The sequence below is a fragment of the Myotis lucifugus genome, unplaced genomic scaffold (assembly GCF_000147115.1).
Source record: "Myotis lucifugus unplaced genomic scaffold, Myoluc2.0 scaffold_83, whole genome shotgun sequence".
Taxonomy (NCBI): domain Eukaryota; kingdom Metazoa; phylum Chordata; class Mammalia; order Chiroptera; family Vespertilionidae; genus Myotis; species Myotis lucifugus.
The window spans coordinates 1-18,393 of NW_005871131.1; the positions used below are offsets into that span (position 1 = coordinate 1).

Below are 18,393 nucleotides of genomic sequence, written 5' to 3' on the forward strand. Positions count from 1 at the left end.
AATATGTATTTACAGATGAAGAAAATAATTGGATCATCTAAGGTCTATTCTATGAATAAAGAGTATGAGACTAGAGGTTGATATTTTGGTATTAGAGAAAATAAAATTTACAAACAAATTGAGTATTACAATAAAAGATAAATTAACCCTAACCCAACTATTGAATTCTTGTATAACAACTATGGTACCATAAACATCTAAAAAACAAAACAAGGGGGAAAAAAAGGACACATATGTAATACCCTTTGTAATGCTTTAAGCGATAAAAAAAAAAGGGAAAAAAGAAAAAAAAAAACAAAATAAAAATCTGGCCCCAAATGGACAGAATTCTGATTGTTATCAGAGAGTTTAATCCTGCTCACATTTCACTTTTCTCTCTGATTTTTGTATTTTTCTGCCACTGTCTGGTCACTTGATACTATACTCACAAATCCACCACAGTGTGTTGTTATTCCTTTTGTCTAGTCCTGAAACTCAGGAACCCTTGTCCACAATTGGGTTCTATGTTTACTATCATAAGACAAACTAAGAAAAAGACTCAAACTAGAAATCACATTATTCAGCAATGGGGAAAAAAGAAAACCTCGTCTTCGTGTATAGAAAAAAATATTTGATTTTTAAGTCTATGTAACTTTTTATTTTTTTTATTTTTATTTTTTTTTCAAATATATTTTATTGATTTTTTTGCAGAGAGGAAGGGAGAGGGAGAGAGATAGTTAGAAACATCGATGAGAAAGAGAGAAACATCAATCAGCTGCCTCCTGCACACCCCCTACTGGGGATGTTGCTTGCAACCAAGGTACATGCCCTTGAACAGAATCGAACCTGGGACCTTTCAGTCCGCAGGCTGACGCTCTATCCACTGAGCCAAACTGGTTAGGGCTGTTTTTGTTTTTTTTTAAACAATAACAAGACAATGCCAATACAAAACCCAAAACATTTTAAAACTAACAATAATAAAACAATGGCAATGCAAAACAGCAATAAGTGAGTTTCTGCTAAAGGAAAGTTTCTTTTGCTGATTTACTCAGAGTCCTCGGACTTGGCTGAGAGAGTAGCTTCCACTTTGTGCTTGTCTACCATCTGCTGGGCCTCAGTTGTTTAACTTCTTCAGCTGACTCCATGTTGGCACCTCAGTCCCTTGCATAGCCTAAACTCTTGTCTGGTTCTTTTTCTTTAGACTTTTTTTTTTTTCGGTCTTCAAATATTTTTTATTGGAAGGCCATGCATTGCCTTCATTATTGTATTTCAAATCACTGTACATTCACTTTGTGAAAACACTGCCTGCATTTTCTAGTACAAAAAAAAAAGAAAGCTAAAAATTGTTTCAGAAATGTAAAGAAATATGCAACTTAAATGGCGAAAAAGTGTACCATAATTACTGCTGCACTGCAGTCATTTCTGCATTTCCCATGTTTCTTAAATAACTATCTTGTCTGATAACACACAATATAAAGAGCATTTACGAAATACAGACATTTAAATATACTTCTAAAGTCTTATTGAGAATATCCTGTTGGCATTGGATAGCCAATCATAGGTGCAGCTGCAGTAGCAGGATGTGCATATGCCTGTTGGTTCATACCATTGTGCATATTTGGAACATTACTTCCATATTGCTGAGTGCTATCATAACCAGTCTGGTAAGTCCCTGTTGGATTACCAGTCCTAAAACTGGTCTGTATACCAGCAGACACAAAATTACTTCCAAAGCTCCCATTGGTGTAATTTGTCGCACTGTAAACACCATTCTGGGTCTTTGCCCCAAAATCTCTCTTAAGCAGACTAGAGTAACCTCTGTCATAATTTTCCCTGTCTCTAAAGGTATTAAATCCACCCCTTTTGCCTGCAGAGTATCTGTCCCGACGGTCATCCTTCATGCCTCCTCTACCCCTGGAACGACCTGAACCTCTGTCTTCAACCAACTGAAGCAATTTGGGATTGACTGCTTGATTAGCTTCACGAAGCACAGAGATAAGGTCGCTCGCTTGCTTTATATTATTAGGTGTAAAGAAAGTGTATGCTGTGCCTGTTTTGGTACTGCGAGCAGTTCTTCCAATTCGATGAATATAATCCTCTGAGGAGTTAGGGTAGTCATAATTGATGACAAATTTCACATCTTCCACATCTAGCCCTCTGGAAGCCACATCCGTAGCAATCAGAATAGGAGCTTTTCCATGTTTGAATTCACTTAGAACCCAATCACGTTCCTGTTGACTCTTGTCACCATGAATAGCCATGGCAGGCCACCCGTCGCTCCTCATTTTTCTAGTAAGTTCATCACATCTTCTTTTGGTTTCAACAAAGACAATGGTTTTATTCTCCTTCTCACTCATGATCTCTTCCATCAGACGAATAAGTTTTTCATCCTTTTCTACATCATGACACACATCCACAATCTGAAGAATGTTGTGGTTTGCACTCAGTTCCAGTGCGCCAATGTTTATATGAATATAGTCTTTCAGGAAATCTTCAGCAAGCTGTCTTACTTCTTTTGGCCAAGTTGCACTCCACATTAGGGTTTGCCTGTCAGGCCTTATCTGGTCCACAATCTTTCTTATTTGGGGTTCGAAGCCCATATCAAGCATTCTATCTGCTTCATCAAGGACAAGGTAGGTGGTTCGTCTCAGATTTGTTTTTCCACACTCTAAAAAGTCAATCAGTCTTCCAGGTGTTGCAATACAGATCTCCACACCTCTCTCCAAATCTCGTATTTGTGGTCCCTTGGGAGCACCACCATAGACGCACGTAGACTTCAATCGGCATGCTCTACAGTATTCAGCAGCCACTTGCTGCACCTGCTGGGCCAGTTCCCGAGTTGGTGCCAGCACCAAGCAAATAGGTCCATCACCTCTCTCTAGGAACGGCTGATGATTGATGTGGACAATGGCAGGCAGCAAATAAGACAGTGTTTTCCCAGATCCAGTCTGTGCTACTCCAACCATATCCAATCCACTTAGGGCAACTGGCCATCCCTGAGCTTGAATAGCAGTGGGTTCAGTAAAGTTCTGTCTTGCAATTGCATCCATGATGTTTGCAGGGAAGTTTGCTTCGTAAAAATTCAGAACGGGCTTTGGGCAGTTGTGTCCTCTAACTGTAATTTCCTTGCTTCTTCTGTATGTCTCTACTTCTTGCGCTGTGCGCCTGGACAAATCAGGGTGTTCTTGGTAAAAATTCTTCTCAAATTTGGGCAGCTCATCAAGATTCCACTGCTTTTTAACTAGTTTCTCCCCAGGTTTTCCAAACTTCTTTCCTGATAGAGGCCCTGCCCTTCTTCCTCCAAATCGAGGTGCACCAAACCCTCGATCCCGGCCGTGGTCTCGGTCACTTGAATAGCCCGACATGGCGTCAATGATTGCGGTTGGCGGGGAACGAAGTGGAGAGAATCGGGTGGGAAGATTCACTGGTGGAGGCTTTGGCTATAGTGAAGCCTTGCGGGGGTGGGAGTGGAGGCGGGGGCGGGGGTGGTGATGATAGGAGCCGGAGCTGCTCACCTACAGGCCGGTGGATGCCATCTGTTGGGGTCCTGCCCCAGCAGGTCCAGGGGTTCCCAGAGGTGTGGACGGAGTCGGCAAGGAAGGAAGGACACGGGGACAGCGTTCAGTTGATCAGCAGCCTAGCCAGGTTCTCTAGCCAGGTTCTCCAACCAGGTTCTGTCTTTATTGTCCTGTTACATCTGTATTTATACCAGTTGATTTTAATCCCATCCATTCTTTTCCAAAGGTTAGGGCGTTTCTTATCTCCATTCCAAGGTTACTCTATTGTTCTATTAAGCTACAAGGAAGTAACTGAAGGAGATTATCCTAAGTAAAGATTATGTAGCTTAAGCGTGATTGTTCCTAGTTAAAGTGATTAACTACCCGCCTGGCACTTAGTTAAGTGGTTTAAGAATGAACTGTTTTGTGTACTCACAACTGTAAACTTATTTTTTGCCCCACCCTGTATGTACAGGAGGAGCCCCACAAAGACAGAATCCAAGGTAGTCAGGCATTTTAGATTTTTATACCATCCTGAGCTAAGGAAAAGGTAGGGGTCTGGGATCTCAAAAGGGAGGAAGACAATTCACAGGAAGATAAGAAGAGCAAAACTTTGGTAAACAAATGTTTGCCACAGCATGAAGATAAATCTTTCTGGTATACAAAGTTGTCTCTGGTAGCAGTTCTCTTCCTGGTTGGTATAGACCCCCTTTTTAAATTTTTAGGCAGTTAATGGAGAAAAAGCTTTTCTAGAGTCTGCTGGCTCTTAATTGCCTTCAGCTCAAAACAATCCACATGCCAAAGTGGCACATTATGGGAAGGCTATTCTGCTCCCCCTCAAGTTTTTACACAAGCCTTCACAATAACTAGAGTCAGGTGACTCTCTGGGAAGGCCGTGTGTGTGTGTGTGTGTGTGTGTGTGTGTGTGTAAGCTAAATTGCCAAAGAGGAAAAGCAGAATGTTGGAACATGATTGCAACCCACCGTAATTCTGAATAGCATGTTTCAATTGTCACACACAGTCTCATATAACTGCTTCTTACCTGACAAATTGCTTTATTTTCTAAATGAATGCATCATTTCACTTACCACCAAGAGGAAATAAATGTTCTAGGATGACCATGAGCAGAAGTAACATTTCACATCAAATGAAAATTACAAACATCTTCTGTGGAGTCAAAGGCAACCTCAGCAATGGTTTTTATTTTAATTGAAACATATTTTCTATTTGTTTCTTGCTTGTTTTATTTTCTTCTGATGACCAAATTAATATCTGCTTAAAAACATTTTAAAAGAGTAGAGTCCCTGATCCATACAGCTCAGTGGTTAGAGCATTGGCTCACACACAGGTTCCATTCTCAGTCAAGGACAAGTATCTGGGCTGCAAGTTCGAACCCTGCCCTGTTCCGGGGGCACATGCAGGAGGCAACCACTCCACGTGTCTCTCTCACTTCTCTTCTCTCCCTCCTTCCCTTCCCCTCTATCTAAAAATCAATGGAAAATATATACTCAGGTGAGAATTAACAAAAAATAAAAACAAAAGAGTAGAATATTTACTCTGGCCGGTGTGGCTCTGTTGGTTGAACATTCCTGGTTCAATTCCCAGCCAGAGCATGTTATGCCCAGATTTCAAGATCCCCAACAGACCACCAGGGAGCCAGCCGATTTGATGCAAAAGCAGAGAGTCTTTATTCAAGCTAGCTTGGGCCCCCCCATCAGCCACACTCGCCGACGCAGCGGCAAGCGGCCGAGAGAGCACGAGAGCCCTTTGGGAAGAGGGGTTTAATAGGGGGGTTGGAGTAAGGGGAGGAGAGAGGACTGTGGGCCCTGCCGATTGGCTGGGCGCAAGTCTGGGTCTTGTTACACAGGATGTGGTTGTGTCTATGGCGCGCACTTCCCTTGACTGTCATTGGTTAGTTTAAAGAAATCCTGGGCGTGGCTAGCAGAGGCTGGGGCTTCCGGGAAGAAGCTCCTTGCCGAGCACATGGCTAAGGTTGCTGCCCAAAAATGGAGGATCCGGGGCAAGATGGAGGGCGTAGCCCTCGCCCTTTCAAGCACAGGGTTGTGGACTCAATCTCCAATAGGGGGTGTGCAGGAGGCATCTGATAGATGGTTCTCTCACATAGGTGTTTCTCCCTTCCTCTCTAAAAATCAATTAAAACACTTTCAAAAAAGATTAGAACATTTGACTTTGTGGGGTTTTTTTGCAAGGAACCTGTGGCTGACTTCATATAATTCCTGCAGCTTGTGCCACTTCTGAATGACAGGCTGTGCTTAGTTTTCCCAAGGGATCAGCCTGTGGGAGACTCAAAGTTGACCTTCAGCTACGGAGTGAGCCAGGCCGAGGGTTTCTAGGCCTCTTGCTGAAAGAGCTCTCCTGGGCCAAGTGGCGGGAGGGACCGGTCTAGCGGGGGAGCTCAGACTTTGTCCTTACAGCCTCAGTACTGCCCGGGAGACAGTGCCACCTCCGCCTCACCCAGTGTGTAACCCTGGCCCTCCTGACGTGTAGCCACTGATGACTTCCTCAGACAGGTCCTGAGACTCCTGGGCTATGGGGACCATAATACCATTCTTCTCCAGGTGGTAGGACTGGCGACGTAATCTGCCGGACCCAGTGCAAAATAAAAATATGGGCTCCACCTCAAAGAAACTGTAAGAATTGGAAGACAGCAACAGCAGACTATTAAACCCAGTGCGAGACCCCTTCTGGCCTTGTTCCCAGGTGACTGCATAGGTCACACACCCATTAATCTGGCCCAGCTCAGAAACAGTACGGCCACAACTTGGAGCCTTTCTGTGTGCACTTTAAACACATTTCATGCTCTTAGCCCCATTTTAATGATGAAGACTCTGGGGTTTTGTGAGGTTAAGTAACGTTCCCAAGGTCACCCAGCCAGTAAGCCCTGGAGGCTGGGTTCGCACTCTCCAGCCGGGCTTCCAGGGCAAAGGGTAGGTAATTGTTTCACTTGTAACTGAGTCCATTGTAGCTCAACAATGCCTTCTTGTTGTGGAAGGAAGGGATAGGAGCTTCCCAGATAAGCCGGCAGCTCAGAGCCAGGAAGAACCGCCTAGCCTCCCAGAACCTCTTGTCTCTAAAAGTATACAACTGTTTCAAAGGCTTAACTGCCCCATCTCACAACCCAGCCTATACAGCCTCCCAGTCCAGGCTGAGCTGTGTGTATGCTTCCCTACCCCTCCTTTGAAAAAACACACAGTTTTAAGGGGTTTACAGTCCTTACTTAAAAGAGCTCTGTTCTCTCTCTCCTCCGGCACCGCCTCACCTGCTCCTGCCCCCTGAACAAGCCTTCATAACACCATTCTAGTGCCAGAGCTTTGGGTCTCCCAGAGCTCCCCCTGGCCCTGCCCTGGCCAGGGTCCAGCAGTGCAGAGCACAAGGCAGGGGCGGCAGAGGGGAGTCCTGGAAGCTCACTGCAGAGCCCTTCCACGCCTCCGTGCAGACTCTTGCGAGGAATGCTTAGGAAGAGGGGGCTGAACCCCAAGGTCCCGGATGTGAAGGATGAGTGGAGGGAGGCCGTGAAGCCCACGAGTGCCGCCCTGAGAAGGCAGCTGCCTCCAGTTTGGAGTTGATGACTGACACCCTCTGACTTATCTCAGGTTTTGCATACATTAAAAAAAATCACTACTTTACTTTCACAGTGGATTTTACGGTGGCAGAACTTTTTACAGGTTCTCTATGAATGCACTATCATAATTCACAATACTTTTCAGGGCTGAATAACCAAACTTTGTTCACCTCATTGGAGAGAAGACGGAACACACTGATATTCACTATTTTTATTTCTGGTTCTAAATCAATCCTACATTTCCTGCTGGTCCTGAATTCTTGCGATCATTTACCTCTGTTCAGTCATGGGTAAAGTGCAATAAAAGGGGTAGGGGCAATCCTGACCAGTGCGGCTTAGCTGGTTGAGCACTGTCCCGGTCAGGGCACATGCCCAGGTTTCGGGTTCGATCTCTCTCTCTCTCTCTCTCTCTCTCTCCAATTGAAAAAAAATTTTTTTTAAAAAATACACCACCTTTTAAAAAAGGTGGGGGTGGGGGGCAGAAGCCACATGAACTGATGGAATAAAAATCTGCCCCACTGCTGGAATCTAAGACTGATGCAAAGAATTTCTATTTGTGGAAGCTACTTTCTGCTTTGTGCCCCCGCTTCGAGGTATTAATTAGTGCACAAGACTCTCCTGAGTTTGTGTATTCACAGCAAAATGTTCTTGATCTCTTCACTGTTGTTCTATACCTCAAGAAAAGGTGTGCAAGCATGAACAGTGTGTGACCAGAAGCATGTCTGGCAAGGTGAATGCCAATGAGAACAACAGTTTCTGGATGATCGAACATTAACAAGAGTAGATCTAGCTTCTGAGATGCAGGTCTACAGGATAAAGTGAGCTTAGCCAGGATGGGCTAGGTAATGGCCCAATAACACAAACCCCCACGTCTTAGTGATTCAAACATCCAAGGTTTATTTTCTACTTTCAATACATGTCCGTTGTGGATTGGCAGGGTGTCTCTTCCTATCACTCACTCAGGGTTTCGGGTTGAATGTTGCCAACTGCCAGGTGAAGAGAAAAAATGCTCAGGAAAACCTCACGGGCAAGTAAATGGCCAGAAGTGACCCCTATCACTTCCACTCACAACTCATTGGCCACAACTAGTCGACTGCCTGAACTCGACCACAAGGGGGTAGGAAGTGCTAGAAGGTGAGAGACCTGGATTTCGGGGTAAACTGCTCTATCGGTTGGAAGCTGGAGGACAACAGGATGAATGTCCATAGAAGAGCAGGTGCTTTAGGAGTATGACTGCTGGCTTGCTGTGGTAACATGAACTAACACTTTCAACCTGCTGAGGCATCTGAAACCTCAAATGGTTGCACATCATGTGTGACCAGCTTCTTCAACAAGCAGGATACATTTACAGTGAAGCTCCAGGTCAGAAAGCCCAAGACAGAGCACTACTCACTACCCTGATGACCCCCTTGAGCAGAGAAGGGGGTTGGGTTTCAGATTTACAGGGGTTCCTGAGATTCAGCACTGTTAGTGGAGATGGGTGCACTGTTGCCACCTTCCCCTGGTCACTATCATCCAACATCACCCAGGAACAACCTCCTCCCTTGCTCTCAAAGGGAACATGTAAATTAAAGCTTAACTTGAAAAAATAAATTCAGTAACCCCTCCCCCAGTAGGGTATGTGTAATTCAGCTTGCTTGAATAGGGAAAGCTTATAATCTACTTTAATGGCCTTTCAACAGTTTCCTTAATTCATAAAATAGCATCTCAAAAAAAAATTAACATGTATGTAGCCTTAATAATATTAGAATTAATATTATTAATATTTTTAGAAGCACTATAAACTTAATTGTATAAATTCTATCATCAATGGATATTTACATTGCTTTACACCAGAGGTCCTCAAACTTTTTAAACAGGGGGCCAGTTCACTGTCCCTCAGACATTCCACACATGCACACTGCGGGCCCGGGATGAGTCGGCTGCTAAGCAGGACAGGCAGCGGCGGCAAAAACACCCGGTGGGCCGGATAAATGTTTTCGGTGGGCCGCATGTGGCCCGCGGGCCGTAGTTTGAGGACCCCTGCTTTACTCTCAGAAAAATTTCTGGGATGAATATCTCTCCATATCCACTGAAGGGATCAGAGTACATCACCCTAAATTTGCCATTTTGGCATACAGTTATGCTGAGAAACAGCAGACACACAAAGGGCTCCCTGTCCTCCTCCTTCCTACTGAAAAGCGGGACATAAATTTTCTGTGAGAAATTGTGCCATTCTGGTACCAGGAGATGGGGAGCCAATGCCAAGATGAGCCTGTGCAGCCAAAACCGGTTTGGCTCAGTGGATAGAGCGTCGGCCTGCAGACTGAAAGGTCCCAGGTTCGATTCCGGTCAAGGGCATGTACCTTGGTTGCGGGCTCATCCCTAGTAGGAGATGTGCAGGAGGCAGCTGATCGATGTTTCTCTCTCATCGATGTTTCTAACTCTCTATCTCTCTCCCTTCCTCTCTGTAAAAAATCAATAAAATATATTTTTTTAAAAAAAAGATGAGTCTGTGCAAACAAATCTTACTACAGCAGTCCTTATTTCCCCCATATAATTATTTTCCCACAATGTACTGCCCCTTGTCGCTCAAACCCCCTCTATCTTGCCCATCTCCATAATTTATCACTCTTGTTAAAATTGGTGTATAAGGTCTCAGGCCTACTGTCTTCTTTGGAGTCCTCACTTCATTTGTTCCCCCCCTCCCCCCCCCCGCCATGTGCATATAAAATAAACCTTTTTCTCCCATTAATCTGTTTTCTGTCAGTTTAATTTGTAGGGCCTCCACCATTGAACCTAAGACTCTAAAGGAAAAAGTTTTTCCCTCCCCTATACCATCTTTGTCCGCATATCCAATTATTTCTTTGGACTGAAACTGGATGTCACATTTTTTATATTTATTGATATTGATATTGATTGCCAAAGTGCTCTTTAAAAGACTGTTGACAGCCCTGGCAGGTGGCTCAGTTGGTTGGAGCATCGTCCTGTACACCAAAAGGTTGCAGGTTCAATTCTCAGTCAGGAATCTCTTTCTTTCTCTCCCTTTCTCTCTCTAAACATATCCTTGGGTGAGGATTAAAAAAAGACTGTAGACATATTCATGCCCACTATCCAGAGAAGTGTTATTATTCGGATGAGCTGAATATTCTGGGTTTTTTTTAGATCTAAACCCTACCACTCAATGAAGCCTTCTACTTCTATTCACCACCAACTCTTTTCCTTTTGTGAAATCCTTTCCACCTAGGGTCTGCAGCAATTTGTAGTTGAGCACTTCACTGTTGTCTTAATTCATTTAAAAAAAAAAAAAAGAAATTCCAGTTTCTTTTTGTGCCTGGTCCTACGCAAGGCAGTACAAATACAAATTAGACCAAGTCATGACATTCCAGAAGCTCACAGTCCAGTGGGCATCTAAAACTTATGCTGTTGTTAAATGCATCTTGTGAGTAGTTGTGGGGTGCGGTGGGAGGTTAAAAAATGGGTACAGTTAGTCCTCTGCTTACAGTCTGACAGAACAGCACGGGCACAGTACATGGTGTCTGTTTATGAGTCTCTGGCACTAAATAATTAGAGAGTTGCTCAAATTCACACTCCTCTCACCAATGTGGGAATGCAATTACAAAAGCAGAGTACATTTCCCATCTGAAACAACCACTTCTTACTCATTGCAGCACTTACAGCACTTGGCCCACAAAGAAGACACTCGGGAAATGACTGTTGAATGATGGAGGAGTGAATAAATGCATGCATGGATGAAGACAGCTTACTGTAAGTGAGGACACACTGAAACTTTAAGTTTTTCCAATCTCCCCAAATCTAAAGAAGGAAGATCCGGGGATGTAAAGTACAGCATAGGGAATGTAGTCAATAACATTGTAATAACTACGAATGGTGCCAGGTGGGCACTGGAAACATGGGGGTGGAGGGAGAGAACACTGTGTAAAGTATATGATGATCTAACCACTATGCGGTACACCTGAAACTAATACAAAATAATACTGAATGTAAACTGTACTAGTAAGTGAGAAAAAAAAAATAATAAAGAAGGCAACTCCTCCTGAAGGTGCCTGTGCTTGGATGATGGGGTGGAGAAGCATTTAGGAGCGGTTGATAGGGAATAAAAGGTCCTGTAGCATAAAGGCAAAGGAAAACCCAGGGAGACAGCTAGGAAGGGGGGAGGAGGAGTTTATGACAAAAGCAGAGCATGGTTTGGAGACCTATGGAGAGAGGTGGCAGCTGCTAGAGAACGGGTGTGAAAAATCTGTTTTAAGATGGTTAGGAAGTCTGTTCTGTGATTTGTCATGTAGCTCTCCCCCACATCTCCCCAAGAAAACGTAGTAAAAATAGTGTACCCTCCTGCCCTAACCGGTTTGGCTCAGTGGATAGAGCGGCGGCCTGCGGACTCAAGGGTCCCAGGTTCGATTCCGGTCAAGGGCATGCACCTTGGTTGCGGGCACATCCCCAGTAGGGGGCGTGCAAGAGGCAGCTGATGGATGTTTCTATCTCTCTCCCTTCCTCTCTGTAAAAAAATCAATAAAATATAAACTAGAACCTTCATTTAAAAAAAAAAATAGTACACCCTCCTGAGCACAGGGTGAGAGCAGGGACAGGGATGTTTACAGGCCCCTTGTGTGTTCGAGGGTCTCGGAACTGAACTCTCTTGCTGAGTCAGAGCTGTTATTTGGTTGCCAAGGGGAAGGGGAGGCGGGGGAGACGCCAATCAATTACTTGGGACCCCAGCGGTGGGAGGGCGAGGATGACACAACCTGGCTCCGGAGCGGTGGGTTGTGGGTAAGGAGTGATTCTGGGATTCTGGGCCCGTTTGCTCAGTACAGTGCCTGGCACCTAACAGGAGCTTGGGAAGTATTTGCTGACTGATTGCTCCGAACAGGAAAAATGAGGGGACGATCACAGCAACCAGTGGGGCGGCAATTACGACCCCCATGGCAGAGATGAAACCGAGGCGCCAAGTGACTCCATCCACGCTCCTCCGCGGCCTGAGCGGAGCCAAAGCCCTAGGCCTCACTCCGGATCCCCCGCGCTCCTCCCAGCACCATTCACACCTGGCACCCACCCCGCACTTCCGGATTCCGCTCCGCCCACCAGCGAGTCCTTCCGGCCTCCAGCGCTGGAAGCCGCAGCCGGGAGCCGGGGGTAAGTCTGCGCCGCGAAACATGCGGAAGCGGTCCTTGGGCCGGGACACAGCGGGCCCAGGCGGCAGCGGGCTCCTATTTCTCGGGTTACTACCCAATATTACGCCGCAGCCGTTTCCCTCGCTAAGTCCCGCGGCGTCGGCCCAGGTGACGTCACTTCCGGGACCTGTGCCAGCAGCAGGCGACGGCCGGAAGTGGCTCTAGCCCCATCTGGTGGCGGGGAGGAGTCACGGCGGATGTTCTCGGAATCTCCAGGTTTAGCGCTGTAGTGCCTGGGAGTTTGAGAGTTGTTGTCCTGATCAGAGTTGCTGGGTTTAGAAATAAAAATACAGGAAGTCTGTTTAAATTTGAATCTCAGATAAACAACAAGTAATATTTCAGTATAGGTATGTCCCAAATATTCTAGGGGATATCCCTATATTAAAGCAATTCCTAATCCCTAGGTTGTACACCTGAAACGAATATGACATTGTTAATTGTTTGTTAAGAAAAAAATTCCTCATTTGTGTGAAATTCAAATTTGACTGGACGCCCTGTATTTTCTCTGGCAACCTTCACCTTGAATGTCCTCCTGCCCTGGGCTCTGCTATCCAGTAGCAAGGCAGGGATCCTCTAGGCCTGTGTCCATTTGGGAAATAAGTACAAAGTTCACCCAATTTTTGAATAAGTACAAAGTTCACCCAGCTTTTGCTAGATGCTAAGATACTTTTAACTCCAAGCCTGATGGGGGTCAGCCCCAGGAGCCCCCTGGAAAAAGCTGGGCCCATTTTCAGAGTCCGCATGGTGGTGCTCTCTGTTCCCTTTTACAACTGGGGGCGGACAGAGTTGGTCTCTTACAGGAAAGTGGAAAACCAGCAGGCTCAGAGGGCTAGACGTTGCCAGGTTTTTTGAGTGTAGGATAAATTGGTGTTTGGTGTCCAGGTTTTGTGTGTTAACAGTGGACAGCTTCAGAGAGCCCAGGGATTTCAAGGGGAAAGCATTAGTCTTAATCTTATCCCACTTCTCATTTAAAAAAAATGTGTATATATATATATATATATATATATATATATATATATATATGTATCTTTATTGATTTCAAAGAGGAAGGGAGAGGGAAAGAGAGATAGAAACATCAATGATGAGAGAGAATCATTGATTTGCTGCCTCCTGCAGGTCCCCTACTGGGGATCAAGCACACAACCTAGGCATGTGCCCTTGACCAGAATCGAACCTGGGACCCTTCAGTCCGCAGGCTGACGCTCTATCCATCGAGCCAAACCAGCCAGGGCTCCCACTGCTCATTTTGCAGACGAGGCCAGTGAGAGAAATGGAGCGTTCCTAGCCAGTCAGAAAGCCCATGGTAGAGCTGGAGCCTGATTCCCAGCTGCCTTCCCCTGCTCTATCCACACACTGCTGCAGTCAACTGGCAGCATTTATGATGGGCACTGATGAAAGCAGATGCCTTTTCAGAGATAAGTTCTTTGGGTTTTGTTTTGTTTTTTTGTCCCTAAACTCCTCAACAGCCTCCTGACCTTCACCTCAAGGCTTCTTTAGCATTTTCCCTGCCCCGTGGGGAAAATGATTATTTGGGCTCAGCTGTGGGAGCCTGGTCTTTCACTGCCATAGCCACTTGGCTCTCACCCCTGTGGGTGGTGTGACCCAAGGCTTGTTTTGTTCTGTGGGAGCCAAAAGGCATGCTTTTAGCAGGGGTGGGTCCGGCCAGCCATGTAGGTGGAAGGGCATCTTTTTCTGTCCGGCAGATTGGGTCCCCTGGTACCTCGCCTCATGTGGTATCTGGGGTTTCTTTGAGGTTCCACCATGAGCGAGACTTTGCTGCCACTTCTGATTTGAAACAGAACCTCTGGCTGTACTGGCCATGAGTGCTAGGACTCTGCAGACTGTATGCCTTGATGTTCAGGACCTGTGAGTGCCCTGGCAAGCCTGCAGCTGCCCCACACAGACCCATAAGTTAATGAATAGGAGCAGGCGGGAGGTCAGCGGGCTTGAGTCAGCTGGTGGGACAGCCAGCAGCCTCCTGGCACCAGAAGTGGTGAAGAGGCAAGGAAGCAGTGCCAGAAAGGGGCGTTGCACCTGGGTGAGGGCTCAGAGTGAAGGGGTGGACAAGGGGCGGGGCGGGAACCCACTGATAGGAATTGCTCACTCCGTGAATGATTAACTCTCAGCCAAAGTGGGTGACCCAGGAGGAGGGCTCAACTAACAGGACCTTTGGACTCCAGGCAGAGCGTTCAGAGGACCGCTGTGTGGCCGGCAGAAGAGGAGGACATGGCTGGGTGGCAGGCCTGGGCTCCGAGGACTGGAGTGAGATCCGTCAGCTGGGAGCCTCGGGAAGTCTCCTGGGACTGGCAGATGGTCCATTCTTGCAGCAGCAGCTGTGGGGTCCACTATCCCTGAGCCCTCAGGGGCTCCCTTCTCTAACCTTGCAACTGCCTCATTAGTGTTTTCTTCCCCTCCAGGCGGCTATGGGTGCCAGGTGGAGCTGAAAGCGGTGGGGCATGGCTGTAGCCCTGCAGGTCTTGCCCCGCTTGGCCCGAGCCCCATTACGCCCACTCCTCTGGGGGGGCCCAGGGGCACGGCTGGCCAGTGGCATGGCCTTGGCAGAGCAGGCTCGGATGCTGTTTGAGAACACTATTGGTGCCGTGCTGCCAGGCCCCATGATGCACCGGGCACTGTCCTTGGACCCCAGCAGCGGGCAGCTGAAGGTGCGGGATCGGAGCTTTCAGCTGCGGCAAAACCTCTACCTGGTGGGCTTTGGCAAGGCTGTGCTGGGCATGGCAGCTGCAGCCGAGGAGCTACTGGGCCAGCATCTGGTGCAGGGAGTGATCAGCGTTCCCAAGGGGATCCGTGCTGCCGTGGAGTGCAGTGGCAAGCAGTAAGGAGCTCTGGGGGGCTGCCCCCTACTGTCCCTCTGGAGGGGAATCTGGGCCCAGACTCAGGCTGGATCAGGGCCTCCCTTCCTCACCAGCTTCCCTTTTCTACCGGGTCTGGCCTGGTTCCAGGATGGGTATTAGCAGGCATCATGGTATGAACAGCTGGGAAATTATCGGGAGGAGAGGAGCCCGCCCCATCTCTTACTCTCTGTTCTTTCTCCCCTGAGGGAGATGCTACTGAAGCCACACAGCCGTGTCCAGGTTTTTGAGGGTGCAGAAGACAACCTGCCGGACCGTGATTCGCTGCGGGCTGCCTTAGCCATCCGGCAGCTGGCCGAGGAGCTGACAGCTGACGACCTGCTGCTCGTGCTCATCTCAGGTGTGGGTGCCAGATTGCCTCGGGAAAGTTGGGTGGGGCAATATCAGGTCTTCAAGAAACCATTGGTCTGAGCCCCCAGGGACACAAAGCAGGTAAGGCAGTGAGGAACCTGGATGGCTGACTTCTAGACAGCCCTGGGCGAGTTGTCTGGCCTCCCCTGAGCTGTGGGGTCCTCCCCTAGACTGACCCATTGGCAGATCATGAGGGCCCACAGGGAGCACCTACCTCAGAGTCTTGCAAGGGAAATGTCACTGCTGTTGTTGCTGTCTGTACCAATGTCACCTGGGGCTGCAGCCCCTATGGAGCCCTCTCCTTGGTTCTCCACCCCCTCCCCCCATATCTGCCATCTATTTCAAGATCTTAAGGAATAGTTCTTCCAGTGCCTGCTGGGACCTGGGGTACCCCAAGGCAGGGCACAACCTCAGGTGCCCAGGGTGTGGTGACTGCACACATTCACTGCATGTCCATATGGGGCACTCTAACTCTACCTTTCAGGCCTCATGCCTTCCCTCATGTGTTCACTGCCCACCTGCATCCCTGGGTGAGGACATTTCCTTGCTGTCCCCTCTGCCTGAAGTCCTCCATGTCTCTGCAGGTGGGGGCTCGGCCCTGCTGCCCGCCCCCATCCCACCGGTCACACTGGAGGAGAAGCAGACACTCACCAAGCTGCTGGCGGCCCGTGGAGCCACGATCCAGGAGCTGAACACCATCCGGAAGGCCCTGTCCCAGCTCAAGGGTGGGGGGCTCGCTCGGGCTGCCTACCCTGCCCAGGTGTGTGCGTCACTTCTTACCCAGGCAGCCCTGGGTTTGTGGAATCAGGCCCACGTGTGCCCAGCAGATGAAAGCCTAAAACAGCTTACAGGTTGGCAGGGACCTGGTATGGAGTTCACAGGACCATCAAAGAGGGACCTCAGAGGGCAAGGTTGAGTCCCCATGGCCAGGTGTTCTGCAAACCCACTTGAGAGGGGTTAGAAACGGGCCAGGAAGTGCAGCAGGTGGTGGAAGGTGTATGGCTACATGGGAAGTGGGGTGGTCGGAAGGGGCAGTTTGTCCTCATAGCTCTGGGGTGAGGACCAGGCGGGACTCAGCTTTGCATCTTCAACCTCTTCCCAGGTGGTCAGCCTGATTCTGTCGGACGTGGTGGGAGACCCCGTGGAGGTGATCGCCAGCGGCCCCACCGTGGCCAGCATCCACAATGTGCAAGATTGCCTGCACATCCTTAATCGCTATGGCCTCCGTGCTGCCCTGCCACGTTCGGTGAAAACTGTGCTGGCCCGGGCCGACTCGGACCCTCACGGGCCACACACCTGTGGCCACGTCCTCAATGTGATCATTGGCTCCAATGCACTGGCACTGGCTGAGGCCCGGCGGCAGGCGGAGGCGCTGGGATACCGGGCCGTGGTGCTGAGCGCAGCCATGCAGGGCGATGTGAAAAGTGTGGCCACGTTTTACGGGCTGCTGGCCCGAGTGGCTGGAGCCCACCTCACTCCGCCCGGTGGTGCCGGAGTCTCTGTGGAGGAGGAGGAACAGCTCCATGAGCAGGCGGCGGCGCTCCAGCTCCCGGACCTGCAGCTGAAGGAGGCCCTGGAGGTCGTGAAGGGGGCTCAGAGCCCCATCTGCCTGCTGGCTGGTGGGGAGCCCACCGTGCAGTTGCAGGGCTCGGGCAAGGGTGGCCGGAACCAGGAATTGGCCCTGCGTGTCGCAGTGGAGCTGGGACAGCGACCGCTGGGGCCCGTCGACGTGCTGTTTCTGAGTGGCGGCACCGATGGGAGGGACGGACCCACAGAGGCAGCTGGGGCCTGGGTTATGCCTGAGCTTGCCAGCCAGGCCACCGCTGAGGGCCTGGATGTGGCCACCTTCCTAGCTCACAATGACACACATACCTTCTTCCATCGCTTCCAGGGCGGGGCCCACCTGCTGTACACAGGGCTGACAGGCACCAACGTCATGGACGTCCACTTCCTATTCCTGCGGCCACGGTGATGACATAAGTCATGATCTGGGAGTCCAGAGAAGGCCTACAGGGCAGCTTCTGGGCAGACCAGGGTCGGTCCCCAGGGCCTCCCCAGGCCTTAGGGCCCCTCCTCGCCTTGGCCCCGGCTGCATGGTTGGCCTTTACACTTCCCACCCAGGGCCTCTGCTTCATGTCCATTCCCCCAACCAGAATGGCACGATGGCGGCTCTCTTCTGCCCCTAATTTCAGCCCTGGCAGCAGAACCCCTGAGGCCAAGACAAGCCTCTTGGCCCGTTCGCTGTTCCCGGTATTCCCTAAGCAGCCCCACTGCTGAGCTCCTGAGCCTGTTTCTCTGTGGAGCGGAACAAGGACTGGAAATAAAAAGGACCACTCAATGGGGTCTCAGTGCATCTTCCCTCAGAGCAGGGGCTCGCAGGGCGCCTCTGGGGAGGGAGTGGGTCGGGCTGCAGCCACCCCACCAGGACCCGGTGGGAGTTCCCACACCCTCCACACAACACACTCAGCACTTGTTTCACCAACAGGAGCCTGGGAGGGTTGAGCCTGGCTCCCAACATGCTCAACGAGGGTGAGCAGAGACCCCAGGGAGACAGGCCTAAGGACTGCCATCTGTGGGGTCCCGGAGGAACTGGCCACCCATCCAATAATGACTTCCCCGTGCCCCGGTCTCCAGGCTCTGCCGTATGCCCCACTGGGTGCCTGCTTACTACCTCCCACCAGGTCTCCTTCCTGCTTTGGACAGCCCTTAGCCACAGACCACACCTGTGGTTGAGCAGCCCTCTCTCTAGGGGCCGCCCCAGCCACACAGGACACTGGGCCTTGTTCCCTGTGGCAGCCTTTTTCTCAGGCTGAATACCCCCAGTTCCTTCAGCCACTCCTGTGGGGACACAGCCTTGTTATGGGGGTCAGCCTTGGATGGTGGGTCAGAGCAGTGATGGGGTCCAACAGTCCCTCCACCAGTGGGGAAGAAAGCAACAGAGG

General features: G+C 49.2%; 2 protein-coding genes across 4 annotated transcripts; one reads left to right on the top strand and one right to left on the bottom strand.

Annotated features, from left to right (window-relative positions):
* Positions 1-1,182: 1,182 nt before the first annotated feature.
* Positions 1,183-3,393, bottom strand: LOC102420663 (probable ATP-dependent RNA helicase DDX5). 2 transcript variants are annotated; one of them, XM_023755635.1, is made up of 2 exons: positions 2,030-3,393; positions 1,183-1,903 (listed from the first exon to the last, which is right to left on the bottom strand). In XM_023755635.1, the coding sequence occupies exons 1-2, from the start codon at positions 3,342-3,344 to the stop codon at positions 1,500-1,502; spliced, it is 1,719 nt and encodes a 572-aa protein (XP_023611403.1). In that variant the 5' UTR covers positions 3,345-3,393; the 3' UTR covers positions 1,183-1,499. The 2 variants fall into 2 exon arrangements, with proteins under 2 accessions (XP_023611403.1, XP_023611402.1); XM_023755634.1 differs by having other exon boundaries at positions 1,383-3,393.
* An 8,460-nt stretch (positions 3,394-11,853) lies between these two features.
* Positions 11,854-17,794, top strand: GLYCTK (glycerate kinase). Of its 2 annotated transcripts, none has more exons than XM_014457639.2 (5): positions 11,854-12,192; positions 14,648-15,063; positions 15,289-15,440; positions 16,036-16,211; positions 16,554-17,794. In XM_014457639.2, exons 2-5 carry the CDS (start codon positions 14,687-14,689, stop codon positions 17,421-17,423), a joined length of 1,575 nt encoding a protein of 524 aa, XP_014313125.1. In that variant the 5' UTR covers positions 11,854-12,192; positions 14,648-14,686; the 3' UTR covers positions 17,424-17,794. The 2 variants fall into 2 exon arrangements, with proteins under 2 accessions (XP_014313125.1, XP_023611404.1); XM_023755636.1 differs by lacking the exon at positions 11,854-12,192 and adding an exon at positions 14,078-14,096.
* Positions 17,795-18,393: the final 599 nt, after the last annotated feature.